The sequence below is a fragment of the Myxine glutinosa genome, chromosome 4 (assembly GCF_964187855.1).
Source record: "Myxine glutinosa chromosome 4, kmMyxGlut1.1, whole genome shotgun sequence".
Classification (NCBI taxonomy): Eukaryota; Metazoa; Chordata; class Myxini; order Myxiniformes; family Myxinidae; genus Myxine; species Myxine glutinosa.
The window spans coordinates 147,802,123-147,825,091 of NC_136264.1; the positions used below are offsets into that span (position 1 = coordinate 147,802,123).

The 22,969-nt window shown below is 46.9% G+C and overlaps 1 protein-coding gene across 3 annotated transcripts in view; it reads right to left on the reverse strand.

The window, feature by feature from the left end:
- Positions 1-22,969, reverse strand: part of LOC137425352 (uncharacterized) — a 97,968-nt gene that overhangs the window by 59,688 nt on the left and 15,311 nt on the right. For 2 of the 3 annotated variants that reach the window (XM_068113689.2, XM_068113691.2), the window contains 2 exons: positions 22,012-22,242; positions 2,415-2,627 (listed from right to left, as the gene is read on the reverse strand). In XM_068113689.2, coding sequence (XP_067969790.2) covers positions 2,415-2,627; positions 22,012-22,242 — 444 coding nt within the window. The remainder of the gene's footprint in view (positions 1-2,414; positions 2,628-22,011; positions 22,243-22,969) is intronic. The other variant, XM_068113690.2, reaches the window with a different exon arrangement.

A 22,969-nucleotide genomic window follows, 5' to 3' on the forward strand; every position in this document is an offset into this window, starting at 1 on the left:
GATGCTCCCCACCCCTCCCTCCCGCTATTGGGAGAGTGATAATAAAGGAACCAAAAACACAGGAAAATTAATGTAGTAATAAAACACAGGAAAAACCCTGCACCGTAATAGTCCTCAACCAACTGTTCAGGCATTCAGGGTGTGGCCCCATGTGGTCAGGTGTAAGAACACCACACATGCGATAGCAACGAAGCCGTCAAGTCGAAAATAGCACTGTCCATAATTAATATTTACGAAAACTTTTGTAAATGCATGCCACTGTTACACAGTGCATCTTTTAGATGGTGGGCTTTCATGTACATCTCTCATTTTCCTTTTACACTGTGCATCCTGTTCAACTTTCACGAAAGGTTTCAATAAGTGAACCTTGCCATCGTACGCCGACCTAAGTGCCACCTGATTTATCATACAGTTGCTTTCCATAGGGTTTGGTAAAGCTTTCATCAGATAATTGGGACACAAAACAATAAAAGTAAAAATCCATCGAATGAGACTGAGATCCTCATCCATTGGGGGTAAGTGTTCAAGCTCGCATCCTAAAGCTTTAGTCGTGGACTCGCATCCTAAAGCTTTAGTCGTGGACTCGCATCCTAAAGCTTTAGTCGTGGACTCGCATCCTAAAGCTTTAGTCGTGGACTCGCATCCTAAAGCTTTAGTCGTGGACTCGCATCCTAAAGCTTTAGTCGTGGACTCGCATCCTAAAGCTTTAGTCGTGGACTCGCATCCTAAAGCTTTAGTCGTGGACTCGCATCCTAAAGCTTTAGTCGTGGACTCGCATCCTAAAGCTTTAGTCGTGGACTCGCATCCTAAAGCTTTAGTCGTGGACTCGCATCCTAAAGCTTTAGTCGTGGACTCGCATCCTAAAGCTTTAGTCGTGGACTCGCATCCTAAAGCTTTAGTCGTGGACTCGCATCCTAAAGCTTTAGTCGTGGACTCGCATCCTAAAGCTTTAGTCGTGGACTCGCATCCTAAAGCTTTAGTCGTGGACTCGCATCCTAAAGCTTTAGTCGTGGACTCGCATCCGAAAGCTTTAGTCGTGGACTCGCATCCGAAAGCTTTAGACGTGGACTCGCATCCTAAAGCTTTAGTCGTGGACTCGCATCCTAAAGCTTTAGTCGTGGACTCGCATCCTAAAGCTTTAGTCGTGGACTCGCATCCTAAAGCTTTAGTCGTGGACTCGCATCCTAAAGCTTTAGTCGTGGACTCGCATCCTAAAGCTTTAGTCGTGGACTCGCATCCTAAAGCTTTAGTCGTGGACTCGCATCCTAAAGCTTTAGTCGTGGACTCGCATCCTAAGGCTTTCGTCGTGGACTCGCATCCTAAGGCTTTAGTCGTGGACTCGCATCCTAAAGCTTTAGTCGTGGACTCGCATCCTAAAGCTTTAGTCGTGGACTCGCATCCTAAAGCTTTAGTCGTGGACTTGCATCCTAAAGCTTTAGTCGTGGACTCGCATCCTAAAGCTTTAGTCGTGGACTCGCATCCTAAAGCTTTAGTCGTGGACTCGCATCCTAAAGCTTTCGTCGTGGACTCGCATCCTAAAGCTTTAGTTGTGGACTCGCATCGTCGTGGATTTGCGCACCAATTGTGCACAATCTTTTTTTCATATGCAGCACAAGGCTGCGAGTAGTATCATTGGCTGGGGACACGGCTGTGCTTCTGATGCCCCCTGTAGGTTAGGGCAGGAATTTTGGCGGTGCCAGCAATAGTTCGCCTACTCTTCGCGAAAGACACCTTGGGATCTTTAATGTCCCCCAAAGAATGCTGCCATATGGGACTCCCATTTAACGTCCACCAGAGGGATTGCACACACATTGATGAATCACACTGCTTGCGAGATACCAGGATGGAAGTTTGTAGCTGGGCTGAGATCTTAACCCAGGCTAGACGGCTCAGAGGAGAGTGTGTACCTCTCGAGTCTAGACCATCCTGCCAGCCCCCATACCCGATAAAACCACCAAAGCCTAAATGCTGTCAATAAAAAAGATTAATGAATGGAAATGGAGCTTAAAATGTGTTAAATATCATCTTTTCACAAGTGGACAGCATATTTGTCAAATATATAGGACTGTATACCAGTCAATCATTCAATTGTGATGCTAACCAACCAACTAACCAGCCGTAGTACTACCATATCCTGGTGTTGGCTTAGCGGTTAGGACGCAGGTTTGTGTTTTGATGATACTGTAATGTCACATCTCGTGTTTTGATGCTATTGTAAAAATGGCTTGAAAAACCTTTCACGTTTTTGTGCTGAACATTGGCAGATATTTTCATTGGGAATGCATACCCATAAAAGATGAGATTGGCACATGCAAGTGCAATACAAACTCCACAAACATCACAAGTTAGAGGAAATGAGGATGGTTTCACCAGTCATATTAAACTACATTCATGGGTTCCACATCATCACTCACACTGAAATAGGATGTCACTCAATGAATTTTTGAGCCGTTCCCTTGCTAGTTCCATCTCTCGCTCCTGTGTAGCCTTCTCAGCAAGCAGGCGCCGGACGTGGCTATTTGTCGATTGTATCATTGAATAGAAGGCTGTGGATGTCTTGCGTGTGACCTCTCCACGCTCCATCCATGCCAGCAAGACACCGATAGCCAGAGGAAATTTGCCATCATCTGGAAAACGAGCGCTCAATTATTATCGAAAGAACCAAGGGTTTGGAATTTGGGGTACTCAGAAAAAACAGAATTGAGAGAGTGGAGTGAAGTTCACATAAAGAATTATGCGACGCAGATCGAACAAACTTAAATTCGAAACAGATATTCCATCACTGTTACTAAACTAGAACGGCGCTCGGTAGAGCGCATACCTCCGCCAGGCTGAACAGTCTGGGTTTTGTATCCCACTGATAGGCCGGATCTGGTTTCGGACCTGAACCAAAATCGAATCGGCTTGTTCTTATCACCTAACCAACTCATCCACCTAGTTTAGTCATAACTCGTCCATAACTTTTTAAAACATGTTATTTATCACTTTTCATACCGGTGTGTACCCCGGTTTAGAATAGGTACACCGTATCCCTGCGTGTCGTAAGAGGCGACTAAAAGGGTTGGCGTCAGGAACGGCATCCGGCCATAAAAAAAACATTGCCTGAAAAAGAGAACCATGACAATTACAACGACATATGGGCAGGGTACAGCCGGAAGTACCCCGTGGAGGACACCACTCCCACTCGTCAAAAATCAAGGTGGGGAACCCGATCGAAGCAAGGGTGGATATCACTCCATTTATGATGACGAAACGTCTGATGCCCGAAGTGGAGATTGGTTTCTGAGGTTTGGGACATGGAATGTAGGGACAATGACAGGGAGATCAGAAGTGGTGGAAGTATTGGTCAGAAGAAGAGTGGACATATGTTGTGTGCAGGAGACGAGATGGAAGGGAAGTGGTGTGAGAATGGTGAAGGGTAGGCAGGGACAAAAATACAAGTTTGTGTGGCAAGGGTGCCCGGAAGGCGTGAATGGTGTTGGTGTCCTGTTTTCTGAGGAGTTTGTAGACAGTGTGGTGAGTGTGACGAGAGTGAGTGAAAGGTTGATGATGGTGAAAATGATGATTGGAAAGCTCTTGGTGAACTTCATCTCGGGATATGCTCCGCAGGTTGGTCGGAGCGATGAAGAGAAGGACAAGTTCTGGTGTGGAATAGAGAAGCTGATGGAAAACGTGAAAGATGAGGAAGTTGTTGTGGTAGGAGGAGATCTAAATGGACATGTGGGAAGGAGTATGGACGGTTTTGAGGGAGTTCATGGGGGTTACGGATATGGTGTGAGAAATGGAGAAGGTGAAAGGATTTTGGAGTTTACTGATGGAGCTGATTTGTTGATTTGTAATACTCAGTTCCAGAAAGAGGATAATAAGCTTGTTACATACACGTCAGGTGGGTCGACGACAACCATTGACTACCTGCTGGTGCGTAGGCGAGATAGGGGGCACCTCCGGGACACAAATGTAATCCCAGGGGAAGAGGCTGTTTCACAGCACCACTTGGTTGTCTGCGACATAAGGGTGAAAGGTGCAAGGAGAGCTCGGCGGGTGAAGTACCAACCGAGAATGAAGGTGTGGAGGTTGAAAGAGGTGACATTGAGGGAGGCATTAAAAGAGAGGCTGAGTATGGTAGAGGATGATGTGGTTGAGCTTGAAAGTGGTTGGATGTCAATGAAAGATAATCTGTTGGGAGCCGGTTGTGAGGTACAGTGCATTCAGAAAGTATTCAGACCCCTTCACTTTTTTCACATTTTGTTATGTTGCAGCCTCATTCTGAAATCGTTTAAATTCATTTTTTCCCTCAACAATCTACACTCAATACCCATAATGACAAAGAAAAAACAGGATTTCAGAAAGTTTTGCAAATTTATTAAAAAGAAAAAAACTGAAATATCACATTGACATAAGTATTCATACCCTTTGCTATGACACTTGAAATTTAGCTCAGGTGCCTCCTATTTCTCTTGATCATCTTTAAGATGTTTCTACACCTTGACTGGAGTCCACCTGTGGTAAATTCAATTGATTGGACATGATTTGGAAAGGCACACACCTGTCTACATAAGGTCTCACAGCTGACAATGCAAATCAGAGCAAAAACCAAGCCATGAGGTCGAAGGAACTGCCTGCAGAGCTCAGAGACAGGATTGTGTCGAGGCACAGATCTGGGGAAGCCTACAAAAAAATTTCTGCTGCATTGAAGGTTCCCAAGAGCACAGTGGCCTCCATAATTCTTAAATGGAAGAAGTTTGGAACAACCAGGACTCTTCCTAGAGCTGGCCGCCCGGCCAAACTGAGCAATCGGGGGAGAAGGGCCTTGGTAAGAGAGGTGACCAAGAACCCGATGGTCACTCTGGCTGAGCTCCAGATATCCTGTGTGGAGATGGGAGAAACTTCCAGAAGTACAACCATCACTGCAACACTCCACCGATCTGGGCTTTATGGCAGAGTGGCCAGACAGAAGCCTCTCCTCAGAGAAAGACACATGAAAGCCCGCTTGGAGTTTGCAAAAAAAGCAGCTAAAGGACTCTCAGTCTGTGAGAGACAAGATTCTGTGGTCTGATGAAACCAAGATTGAACTGTTTGGCTTCCGTCTGGCCACTCTGCCATAAAGCCCAGATCAGTGGAGTGTTGCAGTGATGGTTGTCCTTCTGGAAGTTTCTCCCATCTCCACACAGGATCTCTGGAGCTCAGCCAGAGTGACCATCGGGTTCTTGGTCACCTCTCTTACCAAGGCCCTTCTCCCCCGATTGCTCAGTTTGGCCGGGCGGCCAGCTCTCGGAAGAGTCCTGGTTGTTCCAAACTTCTTCCATTTAAAAATTATGGAGGCCACTGTGCTCTTGGGAACCTTCAATGCAGCAGAATTTTTTTTGTAGGCTTCCCCAGATCTGTGCCTCGACACAATCCTGTCTCTGAGCTCTGCAGGCAGTTCCTTCGACCTCATGGCTTCGTTTTTGCTCTGATATGCATTGTCAGCTGTGAGACCTTATATAGACAGGTGTGTGCCTTTCCAAATCATGTCCAATCAATTGAATTTACCACAGGTGGACTCCAATCAAGGTGTGGAAACATCTCAAAGATGATCAAGAGAAATGGGAGGCACCTGAGCTAAATTTCAAGTGTCATAGCAAAGGGTCTGAATACTTATGTCAATGTGATACTTCAGTTTTTTCTTTTTAATAAATTTGCAAACCTTTCTAAAATCATGTTCTCTCTTTGATATTTTGGGGTATTGAGTGTAGATTGATGAGGGAAAAAATGAATTTAAACGATTTCAGCATAAGGCTGCAACATAACAAAATGTGAAAAAAGTGAAGGGGTCTGAATACTTTCTGAATGCACTGTATGTGGATGGACAAAAGGACCACCGAGGCACTCGGAAACATGGTGGTGGGATGATGAAGTTGGAAAGAGGATTGACGAGAAGAGGAAGAAGTTCAAGGAGTGGCAGAAGGCGAAGGGTACGGGAGCAGAAACAGCAGAGCAAGAAAGTTATAAGGCAGCCAGGAAGGCTGCAAAGAAAGAGGTAGCAAAGGCGCAGGTGGCATGTAGGAAAATGTTCGGAGAACGCTTGGATTCGGAAGAGGGTCAGAAAGCAGTATTCAGGATTGCAAAGCAGATAGCGAAAGAGAGGTGTGATGTGATGGGGGTGAGTTGCTTGAAGGATGAAGTGGGACAAATCGTTGTCGACCCAGATGGAATTAAAGGAAGATGGAAAAGATATATGGAAATGCTGTTGAATACAGAGAATGAATGGGATGGCAACATAGAGAGTAACCCAGTTTTAGGACCGGCAGAGAAGATAACTGAGAAGGAAGTTGAGGAAGTGATAAAAGCAATGAAGGGTAGAAAAGCGGGAGGGCCGACGGGAGTTGTGGGAGATATGTTGAAGGCAGCAGGAAGTTGGGGTGTGAAGAAAATGATAGAGATCTGTAATCTGGTGGTGAAAGAAGGCCGCATTCCAGTGGATTGGGAACGGAGTACCCTCGTCCCTCTATACAAGGGGAAAGGTGACCCTCTGGAGTGTGGCTCGTACCGAGCGATAAAGTTATTGGAGCATGGAATGAAGGTATTGGAAAGGGTGTTGGAGAGGAGGATAAGGAAGAAAGTGAAGATCGACGAAATGCAGTTTGGATTCATGCCAGGAAGAGGAACGACAGACGCGCTTTTCATTGTGAGGCAGTTGCAGGAGAAGTACATGGAGAAGAGGAAGAAGTTGTTTCTTGGGTTTGTTGATCTGGAGAAAGCATTCGATAGGGTACCACGCAAAGTATCGACATGGGCATTGAGGAAGTTAGGAGTGGAGGAATGGTTGATCAGAGTAGTGATGGCAATGTACAAAAGAGCGCGCACAGCTGTAAGGACGAAGGACGGGAACAGTGGTGAGTTTGAGGTGAAGGTGGGAGTGCATCAGGGGTTGGTACTAAGTCCACTACTATTTGTAGCTGTGATGGAGGTGCTGGCTCAGAACGTAAAGGAGGGTTTACCGTGGGAGTTGTTGTATGCAGATGATCTGGTGTTGATTGCGGAAAGTATGGATGGACTGAAGGAAAAGATGAACACGTGGAAGGAATGTATGGAGACAAAAGGTCTGAAGGTGAATATCGGAAAGACGAAGGTGATGGCAAGTGGTAAAGCATGTGGTGAGGTGGAAAGAACTGGGAAGTGGCCCTGTGCTGTGTGTAGGAAGGGTGTCGGAGTGAACTCCATTCAATGTACACAATGTGCGCTGAGTGGGTTCATCAAAAATGTAGTTGTCTGAGGGTCATTAACCAGTGTGGCAGCTACATTCAAATGTAAGGTGTGCACAGAGGGAACTGCAGATGGAAGAAATGTTGAGTTGGATCTTGGAGACGGTGTGAAGCTGGAAGGTGTGAAAACATTTTGCTACCTCGGAGACATGCTGAATGGAGAAGGTGGATCAGACTCGGCAACGGTTGCTCGAGTGAGATGTGCATGGAAGAAGTTTCGGGAACTGAGTGGCGTGCTGATGATGAGGGGAGTGTCGTTGAAGCTGAAGGGAAAGGTGTATGCTGCATGTGTGAGAAGTGTTATGATTTATGGGAGCGAGACATGGGTAATGAACGTAGAGCAGCAACGAAGGTTGGAAAGGGTGGAAATGCGAATGGTTCAACGGATGTGCAGAGTATCGTTGAGAGAGAGGAAGACAAATGATGAATTGCGAAAGATGATGGGAATAGAGCCTGTGATTGATGCTGAGAAGAGGAACAGGTTGAGATGGTTTGGTCATGTGTTGAGGAAGGATGAAAGTGACTGGTTGAGAAGAGTGATGGAAATGAATGTAGAAGGAAGCAGAGGACGGGGAAGACCGAGAAAGACTTGGCTAAAGATGGTGGAAGAAGAAATGCGGGCAAGGGGGTTAACAAGGAGAGATGCAGAAAATATGGCAAAATGGAGAAGATTGTCATGGGGACCGCAAGGCTAACCCCCGCTCTAGCAGGGAAAATGGCCTTTTAAAATGCATGTTGTTGTACAGCGAAAGAGAGGTGTGATGTGATGGGGGTGAGTTGCTTGAAGTGGGACAAATCGTTGTGGACCCAGATGGAATAAAAGGAAGATGGAAGAGATATATGGAAATACTGTTGAACAAACCCTCTCCTTCGACAAATACACTAAACAGATCACAAAGACAGCCTTCTTTCACCTGAAAGACATCGCCCGTCTCCGTCCAACCCTCTCCTCCACGGCTGCAGAAACCCTCATCCACGCCTTCATCACCTCCCGTCTGGACACCTGCAACAGCCTCCTCTATGGTTCACCCTCAATAATCACCAATAAACTCCAATACATTCAGAACTCCGCTGCCCGTCTACTCACCCATTCCCGGACCCGTGACCACATCACCCCCGTCCTTTATAAGCTTCACTGGCTCCCTATCCCCCAGAGAATCCAGTACAAAATCCTCCTCTTGACCTACAGATGTGAAATATCCGCTTCCGGTCCGGTCTGGAGAGGACGCTGGCGTTACTTGTTTGCCGCTTCTCCGACTGGGCCATTGTACATAGTTTGCTTTTCTGGTGGTCGTGGCGGATTTTTGACCGTTGGGTCCGCCCTCTGCTCGGTCCCGGCTCTGCTCCTGGCTTCGCCTGCCCGGCTCCTCCACTGTTTCCTCAGGCCAGCTCCCGTTGTTTGCGGCGGTGGCTGTTTGCCGCTGTGGTCTTGATTAGCGGCTGCGGTCGTTTGCCGCTGCGTTTGCCGCTTTGCCTCCTCGACCTTGGCCTCGTACTCGTCCCTTCGCTCCTGCCTGGCATGGCTCTGAGGTACTCCGCCGCAAGGCTTCTTCTGCTCAATACTCACTCCACCCCATCATGCATCTCTGCAATCAAATACCACGGCATCCTGCGACGACCAGATACATTCATAGAGGCTCCGGTCGTAAGTTTGTTTACTTACAAACAGGTCACTCCATTCCCGTACTCTGGTCGGCTCAGCGCACTCCCACTCATCGTCCCAGCGCACCTGGTCACAGCAATGCACACGATCGCACCTCCTGTCTGCAAACCCTGGCTAAATCACCTGAGTTCATCCCCACCGTACAAAACAACATCAAGCTCACCCTGTTCAATACCCGGTCCCTCAACAACAAAAGCCTCATCCTGAACGACTACATTCTGGATAATAAACTGGACTTTCTCTGTCTCACTGAAACCTGGTAACAACCTCTGGACTACTTCTCACTCAACCTCACTACACCCAATGGATATTCTTCCATCAATAAACCACGCTCGGAGGGCTGAGGTGGTGGAATTGCCATAATTCACCGACAAGACATCAAGACCAGCCTCATCTCCATATAATCTGCTCCATCATTTGAACACCTGGCTTTTAAACTATCTGGTCACACACAGTCAGTCATGGCTGTCGTCTACCGCCCTCCCAAACCACACCCATCATTCCTGTCTGACTTCTCCTACTTTCTGACCAGCTCTGTTCCCTCTCCCCCTCAATCCTCCTCCTTGGTGATTTCAATATCCACATGGACTCCACTGACTCCACAATAACCACTGACCTCACTGATTTACTCACCTGCTTTAACCTCACTCAACATGTCAACTTTCCTACCCATAACCGTGGTCACATTCTGGACCATGTCTGCTCTACTGGATTAATTTTGCACCATCTCTCTGGCTCCGACCTCACCCTCTCTGATCACCTAGCCATCACTATGACCATCAACATCCCCACCCCAGCACCAAGGCATTATCGCACTATCAACTTCCATAAGCTAAACGCTCTTTCACCTACCTCATTCTCATCCACCCTCTCTGGAAAAATGTCCACTTCTCCCTTCGTTGACCTCCACACCCCTTCTGACCTCACTGACTACTACAACCACACTCTCTCCTCCTGCCTTGACCAGCTTGCGCCTATAAAAACCAAAACAGCTTCTTTCACCCATTCTGCTCCCTGGTTTGCCCCTGAACTCCGCCCGATGAAAACTCGTGCTCGCCAACTTGAAAGACTCCGCAATAAAACAGGTCTCACAATTCACTCCCAAGCCTACAAGGACCACCTACAACACTACAAAGATGCCCTCTCCCACGCCCGCTCAGCCTACTACTCTCAAATTATCCACTCTGGCTCCGGAAACCCAAAAGCACTCTTCTCTACAATAAACAAACTCCTCAGCCCCCTGACCACCACCACCCAGTCATTCACAGCAGACAACTGCATCTCCTTCCTTTCATTCTTCCAATGCAAAATTGACAACATCTACAACAGCTTAACCACCACCGCACCCGCTCCCCATCAAACCACCTGCCCCCCCTTATCCTGCCAACCCATGTCTCAATTCTCCCCAGTCTCCCCTACTGACCTCTCTGAACTCCTCATAGGAATGAAAACTGCCACCTGCACTCTTGACCCCATCCCCTCCAGCTTTGTCAAGGCCTCCCTTCCTGCTCTCTCTCCACTTATCACTGCAACAATAAACTCCTCCCTGTCTCCAGGAATCGTCCCACCATCCCTCAAAATTGCTGCTGTTACCCCCATTCTGAAAAAACCTGGACTCAACCCTGACACCCTAAATAACTTCAGACCCATCTCCAACCTACCCTTTCTGTCAAAAGTTTTGGAACGCGCTGTAGCCACTCAACTCAAACATCACCTCTCTGCCAATAACCTGTATGAAACATTCCAATCCGGATTCCGCTCCAACCACAGTACTGAAACTGCTCTCCTCAAAATCACCAACGACCTTCTCCTCTCCTCTGACACTGGCAACCTCAACATTCTCATCCTCCTCGACCTCAGCGCCGCCTTTGACACCATCAATCACACCATCCTCCTCACCCGACTTGAAACCACCTTTAACATTACCGGCACTGCCCTCTCTTGGATCAAATCATACCTCTCTGACAGACGCCAGTTCATCTCCATCAATAACTGCAAATCCCCCACTGCTCCCCTCCCCCAAGGTGTCCCCCAAGGTTCAGTTCTTGCCCCCCTCCTCTTCATCCTGTACCTGTCCCCCCTTGGTCACTTAATCCGCCGTCACGGTCTCCAATTCCACTGCTTCGCCGATGACATCCAGCTTTTCATCTCCACCAAGTCCATCTCCACCGCCACCCACTCTATCCTGACAAACTGCATCACTGAAATAAAATCCTGGCTTCAAATCAACTTCCTCAAACTTAACTATGATAAATCTGAAATAATCATCATTGGCCCAAAAACGCTCACCAAATCCACCCATACTTTTGCCCTCAACATCGATGGTTTCCCAGTATCCACCTCCCCTCTCATCCGGAATCTTGGCATCATCTTTGACCAAACCCTCTCCTTCGACAAATACACTAAACACATCACAAAGACAGCCTTCTTTCACCTAAAAAACATCGCCCGTCTCCGTCCATCCCTCTCCTCCACGGCTGCAGAAACCCTCATCCACGCCTTCATCACCTCCCGTCTGGACTACTGCAACAGACTCCTCTATGGTTCATCCTCAATAATCACCAATAAACTCCAATACATTCAGAACTCCGCTGCCCGTCTACTCACCCATTCCCGGACCCGTGACCACATCACCCCCGTCCTTTATAAGCTTCACTGGCTCCCCATCCCCCAGAGAATCCAGTACAAAATCCTCCTCTTGACCGACAAAGCCCTCCATAACCTGGCCCCATCCTACCTGACTGACCTCCTCTCCAGACACACTCCCACCTGCAACCTCCGCTCTGCTGGTACCAACCTCCTGACCCCCCCCCCATGCGGACCAAATTCAAATCCTGGGGGGACAGGGCCTTCTCCATCGCTGCTCCCACCCTCTGGAACTCGCTACCTCACACCATCAGACACTCCTCCTCACTCACCACATTCAAAACATCACTCAAGACCCACCTGTTCAACACTGCATTCAACATTTAACCCACAGCATTTAACCCCTGACTATCTCTTCTCCTTCCTTTTGCTTTGATTATTTACATATTGATTTTTGTCTTTTTGCACTTGTTTTTTGTACTCTGTCAAAGCGCCTTTGGGCTTCTTGAAAAGCGCTATATAAAATAAATGTATTATTATTACTATTATTAACATGGAGAGTAACCCAGTTTTAGGACCGGCACAGAAGATAACCGAGAAGGAAATTGAGGAAGCGATAAAAGCAATGAAGAGTAGAAAAGCGGGAGGGCCGACGGGAGTTGTGGGAGATATGTTGAAGGCAGAGGGAAATTGGGGTGTGAAGAGAATGACAGAGATCTGCAATCTGGTGGTGAAAGAAGGCTGCATTCCAGTGGATTGAGAATTGAGTAACCTCGTCCCTCTATACAAGGGGAATGGTGACCCTCTGGACTGTGGCTCGTATCGAGCGATAAAGTTATTGGAGCATGGAATGAAGGTATTGGAAAGGGTGTTGGAGAGGAGGATAAGGAAGAAGTGAAGATTGACGAAATGCAGTTTGGATTTATGCCAGGAAGAGGAACGACAGACGTGCTTTTTATTGTGAGGCAGTTGCAGGAGAAGTACATGGAGAAGAGGAAGAAGTTGTTTCTTGGGTTTGTTGATCTGGAGAAAGCATTCGATTGGGTTCCACGTGAAGTAGTGACATGGGCATTGAGGAAGTTAGGAGTGGAGGAATGGTTGATCAGAGTAGTGATGGCAATGCACAAAAGAGCGCGCACAGCTGTAAGGACGAAGGACGGGAACAGTGGTGAGTTTGAGGTGAAGGTGGGAGTGCATCAGGGGTCGGTACTAAGTCCACTACTATTTGTAGCTGTGATGGAGGTGCTGGCTCGGAATGTAAAGGAGGGTTTACCGTGGGAGTTGTTGTATGCAGATGATCTGGTGTTGATTGCAGAAAGTATGGATGGACTGAAGGAGAAGATGAACAAGTGGAAGGAATGTATGGAGACAAAAGGTCTGAAGGTGAATATCAGAAAAACGAAGGTGGTGGCAAGTGGTAAAGTATGTGGTGAGGTGGAAAGAACTGGGAAGTGGCCGTGTGCTGTGTGCAGGAAGGGTGTCGGAGTGAATTCCATTCAATGTACAATGTGCGCTGAGTGGGTTCATCAAAAATGTAGTGGTTTGAGAGGGTCATTAACCAGTGTGGCAGCTACATTCAAGTGTAAGGTGTGCACGGAGGGAGCTGCAGATGGAGGAAATGTTGAGTTGGATCTTGGAGATGGCGTGAAGCTGGAAGGTGTGAAAACATTTTGTTACCTAGGAGACATGCTGAATGGAGGTGGATCAGACTCAACAACGGTTGCTAGAGTGAGATGTGTATGGAAGAAGTTTCGGGAACTGAGTGGCGTGCTGACGAGGAGGGGAGTGTCGTTGAAGCTGAAGGGAAAGGTGTATGCTGCATGTGTGAGAAGTGTTATGATTTATGGGAGCGAGACATCGGTAATGAACGTAGAGCAGCAACGAAGGCTGGAAAGTGTGGAAATGCGAATGGTTCGGTGGATGTGCGGAGTATCGTTGAGAGAGAGGAAGACAAATGATGAATTGCGAAAGATGATGGGAATAGAGCCTGTGATGGATGCTGTGAAGAGAAACAGGTTGAGATGGTTTGGTCACGTGTTGAGGAAGGATGAAAGTGACTGCTTGAGAAGAGTGCTGGAAATGAATGTAGAAGGAAGTCGAGGACGGGTAAGACCGAGAAAGACTTGGCTAAACATGGTTGAAGAAGAAATGCGGGCAAGGGGGTTAACAAGGGGAGATGCAGAAAATAGGGCAAAATGGAGAAGATTGTCATGGGGACCACAAGGCCATTCAATGGGATGCAGGTAGAGAAGATAACGTGGGGATGTGTGAGAAATGCGGGCAAGGGGGTTAACAAGGGGAGATGCAGAAAATAGGGCAAAATGGAGAAGATTGTCATGGGGACCACATGGATAACCCCCGCTCTTGCAGGGGAAATGGCCTTAAAATGCCTGTTGTTGTTGTATTTATCGCTTTTCACCCGATCTCTCAATGGTGAAGAATCAGGAAAAAATCAAATAATTCTCGTATCTGAATCCATATTCCAATCTTCACCAAAATATAATCGATTCCTCCTTGTCACATATCCAACCTGTCCACCAAGTTTCCTCCAAATCCGTCCATAACTTTTTGAGTTATCCTGTTGTATGTCGGCTTTAGCCCTATCACTTAATGGTGAAGAATCACTTCAAAAATTCTCTGATCCGGATCCGGATTCGAATCTTCACTAAAATTGAGTGAATTCTTCCTTGTCACATATGCAACCTCTCCACCAAGTTTCGTCCGAATCTGTCCACGACATTTTGAGATATCTCGTTCACAGACAGACAGACAGACAGACAGGGATGAAAACATAACCTCCATCCACCTTTGTTGGTGGAGACAACTAGGAACATGATGCTGCTTTTCTCTCAACAAAGCTCAGAGACCCTAAATCTCAAACAAGAGATCAGGACAAGCTTCCAATGCAATCTGGAATCCCAACCTTGCTCTTCAAACTCTCTGCCTATGGCACCCATGGCCAACTCCACTCTTGAGTTACTGACTTGATCTATTCTCAAAGCCAACGTGTCACTCTCCACAGAATACCTTAATCTTCTCTCTCTGTCAAAGCTGGAGTGCCCCAAGACAGTGTTCTGGGCCCAATCCTATTCCTAATCTTCATAAACAATCTCTCTCACTCTCTGGAAAATCCTCTATTTACTAATGACTCCACCCTCTGCCGAGACATCCTTCATCCTTCAGTCAGGCAGGCCGCAGCTTCTTCCTTCTCTTCACAAGATGGTCAAACACTTGGAATGTCTTTCAATCCTGACAAATCTCACACTCACTATCTCTCTCCAAAAGGACCTTCGAGAGAACCCTCCCATCTACCTTCTTAACAATCCTCTTGAGGAAGTTTAGTCATTCAGACTCCTGGGTCTCACTATCAACCATGATCTTTTTTGGGCAAACCATATTTCAAAGTTGGCCTCCAAAGTCAGTTGCCGACTGGGCATCCTCCATCATACAAAGTCATCCTTGGAACACCTGAACTCCTATCCAGCTACAAGGCCTTCATCCACAGCTTGATGGAGAGAAGTACTCCTTCTGGGCTGATTCCCCTGCCTCACACCTATTTTGCTCGACACTGTGGAAACCAAGGCCTTCAAGATTATTGGAATGTCCTGCGACAAAACTGAGTCGATGAGTCGATGGGCCTATCACTTTCCCACTGCAGACAGGTCTGTGGTTTCTCTGTCTTCTTCCGCCTCCTTTCTGGTCTTTCCAAGCTTTGTCCCCTCCAGGTTTCTGCAGGGCACACGCAGTCCACCATCAACTCTTCTCTGGTGAAACTCCCAAAATCCAGAATCACTGCTCACCTCCACTAATTCGTTCCTCCTTTTTCCCCACCTATGGCGCCAACTTCCATGTTATTTTACATAAGATTATTTCCCCTCCAAGTCAAGACTGGCTGCTCGTCACCAATTCAGATCATCCTCCATCCAAAACCATTATCTTTTGTAACTCCTTTAACCACCACCTCCACACCCTCAAGGCCACCTCCTTACAAATTTCCATTTTTCTCTTCCTGAGAGTTAGCGTCTCTATCCATCTTCTCCACCCATGCATCCTGCCTTACCCCTTATTCCTCCCCACACCCATTTATTTGTCCAAGTCTTCCTCTATTTTGTTCCTCAACTCTGCTGTGAGTGTTTCCCCTCTCTCTCGACTGTTGTTTTTGCTCTGTTGCATCCTATCTCTTGCAGGATTGCTGCTCGCTAACCTCTCTGCACATGCAGGGTTTTGACATTGAATAACCAAACGTTTATTGATAAAATTGAACAACAGGCATGAACAAACACTTGGCAAAATTTGAGCACTTCAATTAACGATTTTTGCCACCCAATACCCGTGATGGCAGAATGAGAAGAGACTTGGCCACACTGGAGTTTAACTATTTTATCAAGTTAATACAGACAATGAAATACAAGAACAATCCTATTTGAATTACTCGAACAAATTACATGAGGCATAAATCTGACTGAAGCCTCGACAGAAGACAACAAAAGAAAGCACTTGATAACATTACTTAATTTCTGATAACATGGACCATCTTCTATCTACCCATCCCAACTCTCTCTTCCTCATATGTGGTGATTTCAACTGTCATCATGCCAGTTGGCTGGGTGTGGGTACCTCTCTCACCAGCCATGGCTCCTCAGCAAAGGACTTCTGCGACTCACTGGGACTGACACAATCTGTCAATTTCCTGACCCAGATCTCAGTCAACGGAGCATCTTCTCTTCTAGATTTGGTTATGACAAACTTCCCTGCAAATGTCTGCTGCTCTTCTTCCGCTCCAATCGGTTCTTCTGATCATTTACTTGTTAAAGTGGACATCTCTCTGGCCATTCTCAGAGAGCCTCCTCAGCGTCGACGAGTCTGGCATTTCACTCAGGCTGAGTGGCACGGTCTTCAAGCAGCCATCAATAATCTGGACATCTCCACTGCCTCTGACATCAACTCATCCTGGGAATTATTCCAAAGCAAATTGCTCTCTGTCATGCACAGATTTATCCCATCTCGTCTTCAGTTGTCATACCCTTCCTCCCGTCCATGGTACACGGAATCTTGTGGTGAGGCAGTTGCCCTGAAACAACTTGCCTTCGCCTCCTGGAAGGCAAATCCAACAGAAGGCAATCTCATTTCCTTTCACAAAGCCAGGAACAAGTGTGTGTCCACCCTCAGGAGAGCCAGGAAAAAATATCTCTCTACTCTCAAGACTGAACTCTCAAACCTGTCTCCCTCTTCCAAATCCTGGTGGCGTCTGGTCAAATCTGTTTCTGGTGTTTGTTCCCCCTCCATCCCCTCCCTTACCTCAAACGGCTACACAGCTGACTCCGCACGTGAAAAAGCTGAATGCCTCGACTCTGTGCTTGCCTCAAAATCTTGTCAAAAACCCGTCTCTCTCTCTGTACCTACCGTACCCAGTCGTACCCAGCTGCTCCTGGACTCTGTGTCCTTCTCTCCTGACAAGTTGGAGACGTTTGTGTCAATCCTCGACTCTGATTCTGATTCTGCAACTGGACCAGACGGCATCAGCCCACGGGTCCTAAAATCCTGCTCTGCCGCTCTTTCACACCCTCTCTCTGTTCACATCACCCTCTCTTTTGCTCAAAGTCATCTGCCATCAGCTTGGAAATCAGCCAACATTACCGCTGTACACAAAAAGGTGCAAAAACAGATCCTTGCAACTACAGACCAATCAGCCTGCTCCCAATCATCAGCAAAGTCATGGAATCCATCATTGCTTCGGATATCAAATCCTTCCTCTTCTCCAATGGCTTGATCTCTGATCAACAATTTGGATTCAGACCAGGTCACTCTACTCTGGACATGCTGCTTTTGCTGACATGCTGCTGACTCTCTGGAAAATCCTCTCCATCTCCTTCCTGATGACTTGACTCTCTGCCGCTCCATACCTCATCCCTCAGATCAGCAGTCTGCAGCCTCCTCACTCTCTGCAGACCTGGACAAAATCACAGACTGGTCAAACAAGTGGAGTATGTCTTTAAATCCTTCAAATCTCACACTCTCACTATGTCTCTCCAAAAAGACTGACTGGACAACCCTCCCATCTACTTTCTGAACAATCCTCTCCAAGAAGTTCGGTCACTCAATCTTTTGGGTGTCACTATCTGCCATGATCTTTCCTGGGAAAACCACATTTCCAAGCTGGCCTCCAAAGGCAGTGACCGACTGGGCATCCTCCGTCATGCAAAGTCCTTCATTGGCACACCTGAGCTCCTCAGTACATACAAGGCTTTCATCCGCAGCTCAATGAAATACTGTTTTCCCCTCTGGGCTGCGGCTCCTGTCTCACACCTAGCTCGTCTTCACGCTGTTGAAACCAAAGCTTTCAGAATTATTGGAATCTCCCGCGATGAAGCTAACTCCGAGGGCCTTTCACTCACTCACCACAGGCAGGTTTGGTGGTCTTTCTGTCTTCTACCGACTCCTCATTGGCCTAGCTCCCCCAGCTCTGTCTGTGCTCTGTCCCCCAAGCATTCCTACAGGTCGCACAAGATCTGCCTGCAACCCTCTTATGGTTAAACTGCCAAAATCAAGACTCTCTGCTCACCTTCACTCCTTCATTCCTCTTTTCTCCCGCCTCTGGAACAAACTCCCTCACTCTCTTCAATCCCACTCCACCCTCCAGGTCTTTAAAACAGCTGTTCACCACCATCTCTTATTTTCCCCCATCCAAAACCTTTGATCTATTCCACCCCCGTTAATTCACCCCAGATCCACTTTTTTGAAATACCAACTTTTTTCCTGGAAGTCCTAGCAGTGTCCATGTGTTTTCTCCCTCTCGCCCCCCCCCCCCCCCCAAGCCCTGTCCCTCCCACAAATCTGCCGATGTCCCTGTTCTCGACTGTGTTTTTATGTGATTAATGTTAGCTCTTGCACGAGCCTCAATCTTGTACACAAAAAAAGGCACTCATCGATTAGGAAAAAAACAACTCCCAAGTGGAGCCACAGGTCTGTACAACACGAAGGGGATTTCTCAGGAAAGGAGGGAAGGCAAAATAACTAATTAAAATTCTAAGATAAGGATGAGGAGATAAAACACGTCCCTGGTGGATTGAAGATGGCCGCCGGCAGACCACAGTCTGCTCTCCGGGCAAGAAGGGTGAGAGTTCACTTGTGGCCAGCACCTTGGCTGCTGTGGGCCGTTGAGCTTGTGCTGTCGAGAGATTCCAAGCTAACTGCCACTCCCAAGTGCGCTCCAACTCCACCACAACTCTCTGGCTCATGGCACTAATGCTACTCAGTGACCGGACTGTCTGAGCTCTTCCCCAACTTAACCGGAGAACATCCTCAGCATTCCACCCCTTAAGGCTGGATGCTCTGGTTAAATTCCGAGAAGGCCAAGTCATTTTGTGTCCCAGCAATAAATGTCAAATAAAGGTTTGGCCGCAAACATGGGTTTGATTTTGCCAGTCCCGAAGGGATGGCAGGGATTTGCTGACAAAGGTAATTGAAGTGGCTACGTTGCTCCAGGCATGGTGTGAGAATCTAGCAATGTGATTAAAACAAGCATTTGTGGTGTGGGGCTGTGGCAGATATGAGCTTCCTGGAGTAGGGAAGGTGGAATCTCCAAAGCAAAGTGACCCAACTTTGCAAAGTGTTGGAAGGGATGGGTCATGGGATTCCGTTGTAAGGGCCTTTGCATGTACTCCATAGATGGGCACACACCATGTTCTCGACGGCAGTCCCATGCAAGGCCTTCTGCATCATTAATATCTAAAGACAGGATGCTGATTCCAAAGAACTGTCACTCTTCCACTGGCAGTAAGTTGGTAGGCTCTCCATTTTCTACAAGCTTACACCTGTCCTTGTTCTGCCTGCCCTCTCCAAGCCACCTCAGGTCATATGCATTCCTTTAGAAACCCTCCTCTGCTCATCCTTCAAAAGTCCAGACTGGTTGCCCACCTGCACTCATGAGTCTCCTTGTTCTTCCTTGCACCTCAATACACATTGGTTCCTTCATATTCACATAGTTTCTAAAGCTGCTACCCTGGAAAAGAGCATGGCCAAAAGCAGCTTCATCTCCAAAAAAACAAAAAACACACACACACACACGACGAGATACCCGTTCTACAGGTCTTTCTCTCTTTCTCTTTCTTTCTTTCTTTCTTTTTCTCTTTCTCTCTCTCTCTCTCTGTGTGTGTGTGTGTGTGTGGGGGGGGGGGGGTTACATAGGCTATGTGGCCTCAACCTCACGTGGGGACATGTGTCGATGCCACTGGCTGTTAGGCCAATGTCGATTACACCGTTGGCATCGGCAATTCCACACGCATTGGTCGGTACACCGGCGAAATTATTCAAGGATAAATGATGTGAAAAAAAATAATTCTGTTAGTCTATATAGATTTATTTCGTCTATATAGATTTAGGTGGCAGCAAGAAGAGGGTGAGGGAAGATGGGGAAGGGGGGATGGGTGTCGTGGGTTGTTGGAGAGGCAGGTCATAGTGCAAAACCATCTTGGGGGAGTGAACTCTTGATTCCAAGTTTGAGCAACATGTGTCAAAGGATGTGACTGGTAAATCAGAAGAAACACACCAGTAGGGGGGTTATGAGTGTGGGGGTTGGGGCAGGAGCTATTCTGAGGGAGTGGACACTCTTCATACCAAGTGTGAGTAAGCCCCATGGGCCAACGGGTGTACCCAGTATATGGAAGCAAACACATGGTGAGGGAGGGAGGTAGGAAGGTGGGGATTGGGGTGATGTGGGGTGGGGGGGGGGGAGGAGGGGTTTGGGGGGGGAGAGGTTTATAGTGCAAAACCACCCTGGCGGAGTGAAACAATCTTGATGGCAAGTTTAAGCCCCATGGGTCAAATGGTGGGGAGGGCAAATCAGAACAAACACGCACACACGGCTCAAATATGCAGATAGATATATGTATATGGTATATACACGACTGGTCAAAAGTTTTAGAACACCTCAATTTTTCCAGTTTTTATTGAAATTTAAGCAATTCAAGTCCAGTGAATAACCTGAAATGGTACAAAAGTAAGCAGTAAACTACTCGAGGTTAAAAAAAAAGTTTCGGTTTGCAAAAACGGGAAAACAATGTAAATTGCACCGTTTTTTTTGTTAAAAAAAACAAAAAAAACAAAAGGCCTTCTTCAGGGAACAAGTAATGGGTTAACAACTTAGAGCTGTTCTGCAGCAATGCAAGTAAATTAAGCCTTGAAAGTTGATGCATACAATTCCTCCAGGCGTCCCAACCTCTGCTGATTACTTGATTACAAACCCCCTGTCTGTATAAAAGCAGCATTGGAACAGACTGTTTTTACACCCTCTGAAGCATTATTTGGACAACTGGAGGAAACTCTGACAGGAAGAGGTCTGGCAGACCCAAAGCCACAACAGAATCAGAAGACAAGTTTCTGAGAGTCGACAGCTTGCGTGATAGGCGGCTCACATGACAACAGCTTCAAGCACAGCTTAACACTGGTTGAAGTAAGCAAGTCTCAGTTTCAATTGTGAAGAGAAGACTTCGAGCTGCAGGTTTGACAAGTCGAGTGGCAGTAAGAAAGCCATTGCGAAGATGGCAAAATAAGAAAAAGAGGCTTCCATGGGCCATGAAGCACCACCAGTGGACTACTGAAGACTAGAAGAAGGTCTTATGGACCGATGAATCAAAATTTGAAATCTTTGGTTCATCACGCAGGGTTTTTGTACGCCATCGAGTAGGCGAAAGGATGGTTACTCAGTGTGTGACACCAACTGTCAAACATGGACGAGGAAATGTGATGGTCTCGGGCTCTTTTGCTGGATCCAGAGTCGGCGACTTGCACCCTGAACCAAAAGGGCTACCACAGCATTTTGCAGCGCCATGCAATACCCTCTGGTATACGCCTAGTTGGTCAGGGGTTCATCCTACAGCAAGATAATGACCCTAAACACACCTCCAGGCTATGTCAAAACTACCTTCGAGGAAAAGAACAAGACGGTAGGCTTCAAATCATGGAATGGCCAGCACAGTCTCCAGACTTAAACCCCATCGAGCTGGTTTGGGATGAACTGGACAGAAGGGTGAAAGCAAAGCAACCTACAAGTGCAACACATTTGTGGGAACTTCTGCAACAATGTTGGGAGGAACTTCCCGAACAATATTTGATTTCCATTGTAGAAAGAATGCCACGAGTGTGTTAGGCGGTTTTGTCTGCAAAAGGTGGCTACTTTGCCGAGTCAAATATTTAAATTAAATTTTGTTAAATAAAATGATTCTATGATTTCTTTTTCATCTCCAATTGTTTATTTGTTCTATGCTTAATTTCACAGTACATTGAGACATTAAACTCCGTAAATTTCAATAAAAACTGAAAGAATTGAGGTGTTCTAAAACTTTTGACCGGTAGTGTACACAGTATATTTGTTTTCCTTTCCTACAAAATTGAATAATACACCATAAAACAAACCATAAATGCTTGTGTGCAAACAAATTGGTTGATAAATAAGGAGGCGATAATGTTTCTAATGGAGCTGAAACAATTGGGTGCATGGTGTTCAGGCAAGCTTCTCACCTTTTAGTTTGTCAATGAGTTCGCTGGCCTCGTGCTCAGTATAATGTGAGGGGCGAGGGGGAGATGGCGAGCGACAGCGCTCTTCCAGGAGGCGGCGATGCCGTTCATGCCGAGCAAGCGCACGCTGCCTGCATTCCCACTCATATTGATCATCACGTGCACTCGCGTAGTCCACGTGAAGCCGTCCCGAGTCTTTGCGATCTGAGCTCGAGCCAATTCTCATTCTATATCCTGAAAAAGACATTTAAAAGGAATTAAAAGAGGTCAACAAGAAAAAGGCTAATGGAAGACGAGATGGTTGGAGGATGATGTAAGAATACAGATAATAAGGCAGTGAGAAACCACCTGATAATGAGATAGACAAACAAACAAAGTTAGTATGAGCACTTAAGATCATGGACAAGTCTCAGTAAAATAATGTGGATCACAGTAAGCTGGTCCTTGGTTCGTTGTGGTCGTCAATTAGAATTTTAACAATTGGAGCATTGGCAGTTCTAGTTGTTTATGGCAGGATCAAATTGGCAGGATCAAAGGCTTGTAATGGGCTTCCACACTCGCACATCGACATACAGACAAGACACAACACAGCCTGTGGGTTTGGGGAAAGGGTCGTCACTTCCCGGGATACTCTGGGTACCAGCGACGTCACAACATTAGCGCCGCTTTTATCACCGCACCCAGCAGGGTATTTCCTCAGGAGGAATGTCCTCCTCCCCATGGATGCCAACCTATGGGGATTGTCCGTGCTCTTATCCGTTTAAATGCTGAACGTCAAGCGAGGAAGCAGTACGTAACATTTTAAAAGTCTTTGGTACGACTCGGCCAGGGGTTTGAACCGCCCACCTCCCAGACATGATGTTCCAGGTGTTTGACTAGCTTATGACACCTGGAAGGTGACCTGCAAAGCATGTAAGCCTCATATTTTCCCTGCCGTTGATTAACAAGTAGACAAGCAAAA